General features: G+C 38.1%; 1 protein-coding gene across 4 annotated transcripts in view; it reads right to left on the bottom strand.

The window, feature by feature from the left end:
• The window catches only part of CNTN1 (contactin 1), a 263,603-nt gene that overhangs the window by 48,090 nt on the left and 201,720 nt on the right, over nucleotides 1–13,793 (bottom strand). For all 4 annotated transcript variants that reach the window (XM_054811869.1, XM_054811813.1, XM_054811784.1 and 1 more), the window contains 2 exons: nucleotides 11,911–12,086; nucleotides 1,941–2,061 (listed from right to left, as the gene is read on the bottom strand). In XM_054811869.1, the coding sequence (XP_054667844.1) occupies nucleotides 1,941–2,061; nucleotides 11,911–12,086 (297 nt within the window). The remainder of the gene's footprint in view (nucleotides 1–1,940; nucleotides 2,062–11,910; nucleotides 12,087–13,793) is intronic.

Raw genomic sequence — 13,793 nt, 5'->3', positions numbered from 1 at the left:
TTGCTAAGAGATGACTTTTAAGATGAGGGTTGTTAGTCGACTATCCACCCTGGCAGCGTGCATATTTGCTAGCCCAGGTCTAAGGTCTCAGGAAGGTAAGGCCTGAGACACCTGTTCTCCTGCAAGACTGTTCACTTTGGAAGCCCTCAAGCTGGAAGGAATGGAAAGGTTCATCAGTCCCAAGAGCTTTCTTTCCTTCTTTCTTTAGGAGATATCAGTTATGGCTTCTCACCTCACTATCAAAGTTTTGAAAATGGCATGTGTCGGGAAACACCAAGGGCCAGCTGCTCCCTCAGGAAAGCTGAGCCAGGACCCACGAATAACTCCAGGGCTGGTGGTTCCTTCAACAATGGGGCACAGTCCCTCAGCATCTGAATACAGCGGGCAGAGCCAGGTGCTGATATGTCAGTCCTACGTACCGCAAGCGGTGAATGAGGTGAATCCGGGTGACAAACGGTCAGGACCATTAAGGCCTATTGGTGCACTCAGGGGCCTGACAGTCTTCAGTGTACTAATATTACTAGCAATTCTGCTGAACACCACAGCAATTTCAGTACTCCAAGATCACACAGGACAATCCATACGAACTGTTAAATTGTTCTGTGGACAGCCAAAATATCTTCATGTGCCTGCATGAACGGTGGCTATCCTTTACTGCTTCATTGATGAGATGTTCTGGAACCTAGCTTTGTGTTTTTCTACCAATGCAGTGAAACTATAATGTCACCATTGTCATATTTCATCAGATATTTAACCTTGCTCCTGTAAGATGCTGAGTCTTCCACTTACAAAAATGGTAGTGAGAATTACTCAGCACTAAGCAGAACTGTGTTCATTGTATTAAAACTCAAATGTTGAGCATAAAATGAATGCTAATTTCTTCCAGAACATCATCTCAGAGCAATGATTCTAATTACTGGTTTGGAAGGAGAATCAGAAGCTTGATAAGGCACCTTGTCTCTCTTTTTATTTTTAAAAGGAATTGCTTACATAATACCAAGGCACATGAACAGACTTTTCTCCTCTTCTTTGCAGATGTATTCTGCAGTTTCACCACTTATCATATTTGCTTTGACATTTCATCCAAAACTGATGACATTTCACTGGCTGTTAATACCCAGCGAAAATTAAATTCAGAAATATTCAAGTCCACAACATCCTCAGATGACAGAAATTCAGAATCAAGGCACAAGCTATACTAAGCTGCTATACAGCTCTATAGTATAACTGGTGTGGGGCAAGACATGACAGCAACACGGCTCCAACTAGAAGTTATGTCTGCTTTGAATTATCAGCGTTACATAGCATTAGCACTTCTGAATGTGTTATACCTGGAGGCCCAAAACAGAGTAAAATGCCCAAAGGACATGAATTAACTGCTACTGAAACCACTATAAGCAAGTGCACTGTTTTGAGACCGCAGTAACAACAGACATCAATCATTTAACAGTGGTGTGATAACCTTAACCCCAAGTGTCCTGATTTCTGTTATTTGAAAACTAGGAATCCTTTTAATGTAGGCCTAGTATTATACACAATAATTTAATCCATAAAGCTTTATGAGAAAACAGAAGTGGCTTCTTAAAAATATTATACAATGGATACATTGAAATGATACTTAAAGTCTATTTTTAATAATGAACACCAAATTAAACTGTCTAAAAATTACTTGAATATAAGGAAAATACCCATTTAAAAAAAAAAAATCCTTATTGCTTTTCAGGAAAACACACACTCAGTTAGACCTCTAAATGTCTGGAATAGAATCAGTACCCTGAGTACTACTACCCTGAGTAGACTTTAAGGACTTTGCAAGTTCATGCACTTCTCCTTTTAATTTCTGTCATTTCTTGATGAGAAACAAAATACTTTAAGCAACCAGAACTCTCCTTATCTAGGTGGAAATCAGCAACATTTCTGTTTTACCTGGAGAACCTTACCTCTTACCACAAGGTCAGCCGAAGCCGAGGAGTTGTCCACAATGGTCTGAGCGGTGCACGTGTACCTCCCCGCGTGCCGCAGCTGAACGTTTTTAATGAGCAGCTCACCATTGGATTTGATCTGTCACAAAAACAGCACTTCGTGAGGCTGGTAAACATCCCTGCACAGCTATGTGATACCTGTCTACACACCCCTCCCAACTGATAGACAGCGGTTGCTATTTCCACAAAGCAAGTGCTTACTTCGAGAAGGGATCACCCTCAGAGATATGTCTGATTTATGTGACAGCTGTTGGAAGTGTCCTGTGTTTCCTGAGGAGCTGCTGCTCTTTACCGGACACGAAAATCCCAGATGTCTTAGTAAATGGTTTTTTACAAGCCAACATCTCCCTTTTACTTTTTGAAGCCCATATCTGAACATTAAATTTAGTCAAGAATTCTTTTCATAAACAGCAGTCGGATGACTCTTCTGCACCATAACTTGTTTTTTTATGCATGTTTGTATGATAACATGTCATGGAGTCCTACTAGCAGAGCAGGATACTGTTTGCCTCTTCTTTCCAAGCCTCAAGCAGTATGAACGTGTTTATCGCCAAGAGGCTACAATCACAGCCTAAATACAGATGCACCAAAGAGATACTAAAATGCAGTGACTGCGAAGAAAGAATCACGCTCGACATGTGCCACAGCCCCTTAGAGGAAAGACCACCCCTGTTCTGTGCAGTGGCGTTGGCGATGGGCAGGATGATGACAGTACCGTAACCCCCATGGTGGGAGGCTGGGCTGCCGGCGTTCCGGGCCGGCTCCGAGGGAGCACGGTCCAGGGTCCAGAGCTGCCCCGCATCCCTGCGGGATGGGCCCTTGCTGGCGAGGCCCCTGCCCTGTGCTGGCCATGCTACCCCCCGGCGCAGCCCCTGCTGCTCCCTGCCCAATGGCATCAGGACCTCCAGGGTAGCGTTCAATGAGGCTTATACCCTCATCATCATCCTCACAGACCTTAATCCTTCCTCAACAACCTTCACCAATGCCAGAGTATTGGGAAAATACATAGATATGATTTCATATATAAGGTCCACTATCTGCTGCTGCCTGTGGTGGTATAGATAGGCAAACTGAATAAAAAATTTTTGTCCTATGACACTTCTGTGAACCCACTGAGTAACTAGATGTGCACCTGTAAAACAAGGAGTAGAAGAGAGACCATTATATACACCACAGCTATTCGTAATGAAAAACACATTTTATGTTAAGAAAGATATTTATACAAATGTTTAAAAATAACACACTTGAAATAATTTGCTTATCTATCCTGCAGTTTATTCCAGAAAAATATTATGAGGTTAAATCATGGGGTTATACATGTGTTGGTTTTAAAGGTATTTCAGAAAAAAATCCAAAATATATCTGATTGTTCTCATGGAAGTCAAAATGTTACAAAATATTAACAGATGGATTTATACCACGCTATAGCGCAAGGGGCAATGTTCAGATTTCCTAACTCACTGCAGATTGTTCAGAAATGTGAATTTAAAAAAAAAAAAAACAAACACTGAGATAACTCACTGCAATCCTGAAACCTTCATATACAGGAACAAAAGGAATTCAGATGCAAAATAGTAAGTAAAAAAAGAAATGGCTGAATATTTAGGTGTAAGAACTAGTGTCATCATCATGGAAGATTCTAGGGAACAGCAAAAACCTTCAGTACAATCTCAAACGTTATGGGCTGTCATTAGTGTCTCTGCATTTAGACATTCTGAAGAAATGAAATAAAGCTCTGTCATCCAGTTTATGTTTCCCAATTGAAAAGGAGGGGAAAAAAAGTAAGGTTAAATCTTTTCCAAATGTTCTGAAACTAGAATGCCAGTTTAGAGTCTATATTTAAGGGAGATTAAAATAGCCAGATAAAACTATCCTTTTCCTTTCCAAACTCCAGTGAGGATTCTGGATGCCAGCTTCAAATTCTGCTGGCATAAAATTTCAGCACAAACTGAAATCTGTTAATATCAATTTTTTTGGTCCAACATAAGAATTCAAATCTTGAAGTAATTACTGACTGAGGTAAACCATTGATTGGATAAAAGGAGAATCAAGCACACATGAAAGAAACTGCTTAATTCTGGCTAGCAATACTTCAGCTGATTACCTCATAGGGCCAGAGAGAAATGCAGGTGATGCTGTACCTTTTCAATTTTTCAGTGACACAAGTGCTGTTAGCAATGGCCAGATTAGTTGGATCAGTGAACAACCCAATATTCTTGATATATTTCTGACCATTTCTCTTTTAGTTATTGTTAAACTACGTCCATGTATATCTATTTATCTATATAGATATATATTCACACTTTTCACTCAAGACTAATATGACAGGGCTTTCAATTTAATTTGCCGAAGTGCATGCAGGATACAGAGATGAGGTGAGTCTGCGACAGTGGCATTTCTGTGCAGGTGGCCCCCCCCAGTTTATTCGTGAGAACTCCATGGGGACTGCCTTTGAGGACAGCACCCTTTGAAAAATCTGTGGGGATGACTGCATAAGCGAACACTGGCTTGCTGTAACTAACCACATGTAAGCCTTTTTTGACTACAGTCAATGGCTTTCAGGAAGAAAAATCAGTGTCAGTACTTCTATGGGAGCAGAGAGGGCAGCTACCTGCTTCTCTGCCCTCCAAAAAATTACAACAAAGTAGCCACGGAAGTTCCAACTCCTTCAGTTTTCAGGTTTTTTTTCTTTTTCATTTTGTTCTTATTGGTTTTGGTTTTAATAAAAGAGATAAATAGTTCTCTATTTGAGTGCTGTGTATAAACCTTTGGTTTATTAACACTAAATGTCATCCTAGACAGAACAACACTGCCTGTGAATCTCTGATCATTGCTTGCACTTTGATCTCCAAATAAACATAAGCAAAGGTTGGGCAAAGCAATAACATTTAGAAAAACTGCATAAACCTAGAATTCTCATAATCATATTATTACTTCAATAACAAATTATTACAAATTCTTAATAGTACTCATTAATTCCTATGTTAGCACTTTAATTAAAATACTTTATTATATTTATTAATGATATGCCCATATATTTGCTCTAACATTAATCTCCCTTATGGGAACTTGGTCTTAAAATGTAAATGAAGAAAAACAGATGGGAAAATGTAACATAATTTAAAAATCAACAACCCATAGATATGGTATTGTATCTTGTTGATTCAGAAGCTCTCCTGGAGCAAGGTTTTATGCAGTTGGTGATGAAGCTTTCCATACCTCAGAAGCCTAAGTTCTTGGTGGTAAAAGAAGAGCTTACAAAGCAAATAAAGAGCATGGGCATCAGCAAATTCTGTCCACAAATTAGATATGAATGCACTGTATGTTTTCATTCAAAAACCTCAGCTTGGCTAACTTGAAAAATGCCTTCCTTAACTCCGAGAAAACTGAATCACAGACTGGAAATAGTGATAGCAGTACTCAGGGATGTTCCAAGGGTATCTGTGGTTCACCACTCAGTTATTTACCAAGTTTCAAGCAGAGACTTTCATCATATAAGCCCTATATTTATGCTTTAATAGTGATGTCAAAAATAGCATTGTATGACCTATTTCTGAGATTCACTGTTCTCTCTTGACTATCACCTTTGCCAGTGCACTAAATTACTGAAAGCCATCAGAATGTGCCCCTGTCTTATCAAAAATCATTTACAGGAATCTAGTCTTTTGACTGAAAGCAGTATCCGCTTCTGTTGGGACCTCAGAGACAATAAAGGAACTTATGTTAGTATGAAGATAACAAGCCCTTTGTAATAATAACTTAGCAGAAATAGAAGAACCTGGTAAGCAGAGACAGAATTTTTTTTTTTTTAATTCAGGTTCAAAAATTAGACATCTGAGCTTCAGAGGTGTTTAATACACAGTAGAGGTAAGATGATGAGAGAATTGATAAGAAGTAATGTGGAAGAGATGGGATTCATGGTGGCGAGATCAGCTTTTCCAAAGCGAGCAATGATTTAAAAGATCTTCTTCTATTACCTGTACCTAAAACACTAACTCTAAATGAGTTCATGTGAATTGTTTTGCTCCTCCCAGTAGAGGATCTGCTATGTGGTAGATACAAGTAGAACAGATAATCCAACAGCTGTTGACGAATGTTAATATAAATGTGATTATAGCTGTTTTCCTGATATTGATATCAGAGATGACATGGGGACAACACCAGTGCAGCTCTGTTGTCTCAATTCTATTCACAGGAGAGCTTATCTCACTTTGATTTATAAGCCATGGCTGGCATGAAACTTATGGGTAAATAAAAAACCCAGCAGGATAATGATGACAGAGACATTCCCACTAAAGAATCTCTTCCTTCAGCGAACTATATTTATATGTAAAGTGCTAATTCTACCCCTGAAATGTGGACTGGGAAATATTTCCAACAACTATATTATTCTTCTCCATTCAGCATACCACTGAAAATGCCTGAGGACACTGTGCTTTGTACCAGCATCCCTGTGGTAATATGCCCCGTTATTTCACTTCCAACAGCAGAAAAAGTCTAGGTACTTGCTTACTTACACTTATGGCTCACAACTTTACGGCTGATGACGAAAATTCACAATACACTGCAAACTACACTTCTCTGAGTAGTGCTCACACCTGGCTTTCTCAGCTCCTGCTACCTAACTGGGGATGGTACATGTATTTCGGTAGTTTGTGAAATCTGACAAACACATAAAGTTACAGTCAATTGATTTTGCAATGGTTTTTTTTTTTTAATTATAGCACAGAAGTTGGTCCTCTAACAGACTACACTTCTTTGTGCTGGAAATAGCATTGTGGGTGTGGATTAATAGTAGGTTTCCTCAGAGGCTTCTGTCAGAGCTAACTGTTTGTTGGCTTCACCCTCTGCACTGTCTTCTGCTTTCCTTCTCCTCCTTGCTCATAACCACTGACTCCATCCATCTCATTCCATGCTCACTACGTTACTATTAGGCTCTAGCCTCTAAATTTTACCTCAAACCTAGCCAAAATATGTGACTTCCAACTCACTCATGTCTAAAGTGTCTCCCTAATACATGAAGGCACTGAAAGCAATGTATGGAGACACTGCCTTTGGAGAGTCCAGCGACTTTTTCAGAAAAAGCAGTAGCTCAGCTGATTTGGTTGGCCATGCTTCATGAACAGTCAGTCACCTGCCCCCTCAATATATTCAACAAGTTGTACTGAATGAGCTCACTATGATGCTGTCTCCCAGGTTTTGTTCCAATCCATACACAGCCTCTTCTTCCCAATCCATATACAGCCTCTTCTTCCTTGTCAGTGGGTAACTGAGCTTTCCCATATAAACATTTTTCTCTAATTCTTCTGTTCTCCTCCTGAAGTTTCTATTGATTTCCTGTCATATAGCTGTAGCTAGACTCCACATTCTGCAAGGAGGATTACCAGGGGAAGCAGTGAAGAAAAATTAAAATCTTTGTATCTTTGCTGCTGCAGAAAACCATGGAATGTGCAAGGAGAGATTTATACAATAAAACTGTACACACAGTAATATGTTGAAACAGAAGTGTGCAGTAAAACACCTTTGTCTACCACGTCCAGCCAAGGAACTGCAAATTTTAATGATTTATAAAACCCAAGCATCATTTAAGCTATGCTCCTCTAATAGGATTTTTATAGTCCAACTTATTCTCTGTGGTTTACAAAAACAGCTGTTTTGTAGAACTTTCCTTTTTGGGAAATGCTATCGCCAATCTAGAATTCATCTTACCTGCTTTAGACATCTGTAGCATGAACTGTGGTATCTGAACTAACCACCTTTTACAGACAAAGCGAAGAAACAGGCCCTTCCCTGTGTGATTTACTTTAACGTAAAGTAAATGGCCACACATCTCCAGACTATTACGAATGTGGTCCTAGAAGACTGCAAAGCTTTCTGTACTTTGGAGAGGGATATTTTTGCATCACCACTTCCTCTGTCTTTTAATTCTTATAAAAGAAAGTTATTTGCAAGTAGGCCAACTTCCTGAACACTTGTAAGGCAATTTAACTTATTAAAGATAAAACAGTGAGAAAAATATCAGGGTTTCAGGTTCACTGATATTGTTTAAGACAACTAATAAACAGTGTAGCAAACACAGGAATATCAATGGTATGGAAAGTATTTTAAAATGTATGCATGTCTATATGTGATTAAGACTATTGCAGACTACAGATTAAAGAGAATTTTTTTTGTAATAAACTTAAAAGAATATACTTATTTGGATAGTGTATATTTTTAAATGTATATATTAAAATTAAGCTTTTCAATCTTTAAATATACGTGAGAAAAAAGGAGATCCATAAATAACAAATGATCAAACATTAGTTTTTCAGATTAGTAGAAGTGCTATATCTCTATGGGACTTGAAAGGATGTGTTAATGTTTAGCTCCTCAATCAAATAATCAGAGGAACGACCATACAAAAAGTGAAAAGCAATCAACTTAACAGTAAGATTTTGAAGACTTCATTTGATTCTTCAAAAGCTAACCAATTAATATATATATTTCATTTTAAATATCACTGTCACAGGAAATCGAAACAGCACCGACAAATGTTCTTTTGATAAATGAGTTTTAGTACTAATGTAATGCAAATTAGTTTTGCCTTCAGCAATAACAGAGATACCAAAGCTTCCATTTAAAGAAAGAAGACTTATGCAGGTATTTACATGATTTTCATTAGCATGCCATTATGTGTATGTGACAACAATATTAGTATTATTTCGAGAACTGAAATACTGTGGCTGTATCAAGTTTCAGGATGTTGATCTGCACCGTCACATAAATTAATAGCGATATTATCAGGAAGACAGATGAGGATCCTTCATCAACAGGAAATTATAGCACAGAAAGCATGTATCACATATCCAGTAATTTTAATATTCATGATGGAACATTTTTTTCTTTTCTGTTTGTGAAGGGTTGGGTGGCAGCATGGGACTCCACTGCTCCAAGCCCAGCAGTTCTGGCTGCTGCTGTCAAATGCACAACAGCTCACCCCTTTGCATCCGAGAAAGCCTGAGCAAACCTGCCACCCAGTGACTGGAGCTCAGAACCGCCAGAGAGATGGAAGCGGTACGCACAAGAAAATCCCTTTGCTCACACAGGAAGGAGAAAACCCCTTAATGCAATAATACAATAATAAATGAATGAAACAGAACTGGTGAAAGTGCATATTCCTCTTAATTAAATCCTATATAAACCTTTGCATTGGATTCGTTGCTTTTGTTAAAAATTCTGCTTTTGTTATTACTTCAGTGCTGAATCACCAAATAACTGCAAATCACAATTTCAGACTTAAAATGCAATCCTACTGTCCCCTCTGTCCTGGGTGAGGAAGACTGAGCTGCCTGTGGAAGAGGAACAGAGATTATCTGCACTTGCTTTGCATTAGAAAGCCAAGAAATAAGGCTTAGGAATACAAAACAAGAACCTGCCCCTGATAAAATAATTTCTATCAGTATCGATCAAGTGCAAAAGGAACACAACAAACCAAGAAATATCCTTCAGGAAGATGGAGTTACACACTGACAAATAAATTAATTGCTGTTTGGATCTAACCTACTTAACTTTAAGTGAATGAAGAGTTAGTCGCTCTTCAGCTACTTCTGCATCCTATGGAGTATCCATCTCTGTAATCTATTGAAAAAGGAAATCTTCCAGCACAAGATTCAACACCCACATGATGTGAGCCACTTCTTTCTCTCTCTCTGCAGACCAGAGAAAGCCTATAGAGACTAATCTAGCCTAGCAAAGCTAGGCTAATTTGGTTTTAAAATCAAGCACTTCAATAAAGTGTCTAAAATATTGTGGAGTTAATTAGAATCAGGTTAATAGTTGGATTTGATGATCTTAAAGGTCTTTTCCAATCAAAATGATTCTATGATTCTATGAGAATTTGGGATCAGGAGATCCTGGACCACAATCTGGAAGATGGAACAGGTGGCTGGGAACCTAAACATGAAGTCAATCTTCACAGACAATTACACCCTACACACTTGCTGAGGCTGTTATTTGTCCCCAGATTTGTTGACTTCAAGTGCTTTGTCTAAAATGCCCTAAATTTGGGACTATATTTCAGAATTAAGTTCCCCTAAAAGAAAAAATCCAATTTCCTTCTATTTTCATTATTAAGAGGAAAACCCAAAAGTGTACATCAATGATATAAAAACTTCTGTTCAACACCAGACCAACAGATGGAGAAAGCTGAGGTTCCTTTCTCTTGCATTACACTATCTTGCATTACAAAATCCTCTGGTAAAGGCATTTTTACCTTCCTTTCCCACCAAAATCACTGATTCATCAACACTTTGTGCCTGATTTACTGTTTCATGGAACACAATTTCTTCGTGTGACTTCTGTGAGGTAGCTAAAAGTAATCAACTAAACAAAATTTGACAAAACCAGAGTGGGTTTATTTGCTCTTTTACAAGGAATACATTTAATTGGGCTTTACTCTTTAAGCTCTTATTTTGACCGGACACTCAGACTCATTCCAGCCTTTATCTAAGAACAAAGTAATGCCTTTAGGAGGCAATTCCAGCTTTTTCAAGGTACTGCCATGCATTGATTAGTACTGAAGTATATATATATAAACCTATTGAAAGCGTAGCATTATAGCCACATGCAGGAAATACTTTGAAAGATGCCAGTGTACTAGTGGAAATCTACATATTTTGTAATTCCTGAAGCAACACAAAACACACTGCAAACTGCTTAGTACCCTGTTACTGAGTTTGAACAAAGACTTTCAGGGGATTTAATGCAGAAATGAATTTATGTCTTTGGGTTTCAATATTTTTCAGCTGATCTTAGCATACTTCTGTTGGCTTGTAGGACAAGGACTTGTTCTCTCACTGAAAGAGATTAGTGTGACTTCTTAGGGTTGTTTACAACTCAGCAAATGAGCAGGCTGAGGCAACTCTGACTCCTCAAAGGACTGTTTCGTTCCAAACCAGACTAAAATAGTTATGCTTGAAACATCTTCTCACATGGAGATAAACAGATGTTGAAAAAGCCAGAGAGAAAAAGAATCTCTTGGTCCATGGAAAATCAAATAATATTGCCAGCCTAGAGGAAAGACTCTGCAGGAGGCACTGTTATATGGTACATCATTTTGAACACGGAGCTGAAACTGAACGTGGTCCCTGGTGTTCCCAGACACTACAGGTATCATTAGCAACCTTTTCTCTCCACATCCGCAGGTCCTCTTAGGTGCACAAAAAAAAAAGGTATCTAAATTTGAAGATTTTTGTATCTTTTAAACCCAGAACAGAATAAATATATACACATGCAGGCAACCACTCTGAGGTTGTTGTTGAATAGTAGGTAAATCAGTGTGTGATTAGACATAATGAGAAGGGATTTCTAATCAAGGTATTAATTTTGAATAAGCCCGACAAAAGACTGTAAAAAGATAACCACACGTGTGAACACGAAAGATCTATGATTCCTCTTTCTATGTGCCAAAACAAGTGTCTTTTTGTATTAACTTGTTTAGCCTTCACACAAACTCTTCTTGCTCAGTGTTTACAGACTGTTTGACTCCTACCCACCATCTGGCCCGGTCTTGTGCCAAATTCCAGAAATATTGATGAGAAAAACATGGGTAAGTAAAAGTGAATGCATATGCGCACTTTTGTGAGGTAATTTGCACCCTGTTTATGATCAAGCTGCCTACTTACCAGCTATATTCACTATTAATCAGAGTGGGATTTAACTGAGGTACCAAAATACGTCAATTTAGAGATCTGATTTCAGGTATCTAACTGCAAGTGTCTACATGTCTGCAAAGTGTCTAAATCGTAATTTTATTTTATGTTCTTAGCCTACTGCATCTTTCTAGATCTAAACCAACACAACAGAAAAAGTAAAACAGGAAAGACAGCTATTCACAACAAAGAAAACTAGGCTTTCATGTATTAAATAAGGATCTATAGTATCTTACCATAACATTCCTTTCATAATGTTCGTGCTCTTTCTCAAAATCTATTACAAAGCCATTTAGAGACCAAATAAATGTCAGGTCTAATGTGGGATCATGGGATGCAATGCATTGCATGGTAGCATTCTCTCCAACGGTGACATCAACATTCAACGGAGCTAAAGTAATCCTTGTAGCTTCTGTGAAGTTAACAGCAAACATGGAAAATTCCAATAAATAAATGTTTATCCAAATGTAAGCTCAGCTCCATAACTGTTTGATTGTACATTAAACCGCTCCCTCAAACTCTAGTTTACATGTTATTCATGCAGCTACATTTCAAAGGACCAAACTAAAGAGAACAAAGGCAACCTTTTACAACTGACCTGCCTAACTTCTATTTGGCTGTCCTTTGAAAATGGCTATGCTTCAATCTCTGAATCACATTACTGACTAAAGCTATTTTTATTCATTGACTATATCTCAGGTAGAAAGAAGACAGACAATGTATCTTATGTGACTTGTGTTGCATTTCTTGTTTAAATTGTAATATTTCTTATGTTTTAAAATCTGTCTCTAACGAATGGAAAGTTCTACTCAGTTGTCAGGCTGAGTCACATTTCCATTAGAGCAGGGACTGAGATCTTAATTTATCTACTGAAAAACAATATAATGGATGCATAACAAACTCTGCAAATAGCTACATGTTGAAAGGAAGAGAAAATAATACAACAAAAGGAAGAAAGCTGCATATATCCCAGCAACGTCTCTTATTATTGCACAAAAAAACATAACAAAACAAGGTAGAGATCTCATGATACTTGCTAGAGCTCTTGGTACATGCATCAAACTCATATGGCAAAGTAGCAACACTGTTTTGGAAGGGACTCACTGGATCATTGAGACCTGTTCTTTTTCTTTCATTATTGTCATTAAACAAAAAGTTAAAAAGTATCTTCCTTATGCCATGACATATAATATCTTTCCCACCACTATGAGAGTGGGAGTAGGGTACTAAAACCTGGAAGACAATAGCTGTAACAAAAGAGCTGTTGCTACTAGTTAAGACCTAGGTTTGAGCATGCTCCAAGGAGCACACTACACCCCACCATACACAGAACAGCAAAAAATCCTCAATAAACCCAACATTTCTTGTTAATCTGCCTTGGAGAGAAACCTCCCCCCAGATCCTACTCTAGTAATCTAAAACCTGCTTAATACTGAGACTAGAAGGATGGCACAACTACTGGCTTTTGCAGAATGGAGCATCTCATAGTGCATTGGAGTAACCTGTTAACATCTGATCTCTAAAGTTTTAGCTACTGACACATGCTTAGGATACCTGCTCCATTCTAGCGTTGTGCCTGTACGTTCAGCATTTGGTTCTACCATCAGTGATTTTCTACGTGTTTACATAAAGAACTCTGCGAGTCTAAGAACTTGCTGAAAGAGTGGTCCAGTGGCAGTGAGCAAACAGTGTATGGGAAAAGCCATCAGAGTTTGCAGACAGTGCTTGTCAGCTTCAGATTTAACTTTTTCATTTCCTTTAGTCATGTGCCACGTCTGAGAAGTTTTACGGGCCACACAATGTGCTTGGGATTACCATTTTCAAAGCATTCTTCATCAACCCTCATCAATGTCCACAGTGTGAAAATAATTTTCAAATGTGTTATCTGACCCTTCTGTTTCTGCCAGGTAAGACCAAGGGAGATGGTCTTAGTCTTTTGGTTTTCCTTTTTAGATGAATCAGAGCAGAATTCTCCAAAATTTTAAAATTATTTATACCTGGTTTGTAAGGTTTATAAACATATGATTTAAGTGTTTCACTGTGTGAATTTAGTATGTAAATGTTCTTCCTGATTTTAGAACGTATGATATTACTATTAAGGGGTTGGGTATTTATTTAC

The sequence above is a fragment of the Grus americana genome, chromosome 1 (genome assembly GCF_028858705.1).
Source record: "Grus americana isolate bGruAme1 chromosome 1, bGruAme1.mat, whole genome shotgun sequence".
NCBI classification, from domain to species: domain Eukaryota; kingdom Metazoa; phylum Chordata; class Aves; order Gruiformes; family Gruidae; genus Grus; species Grus americana.
Note: the sequence above shows the minus strand (reverse complement) of the source record. Positions and strands in the feature narration are given on the sequence as shown.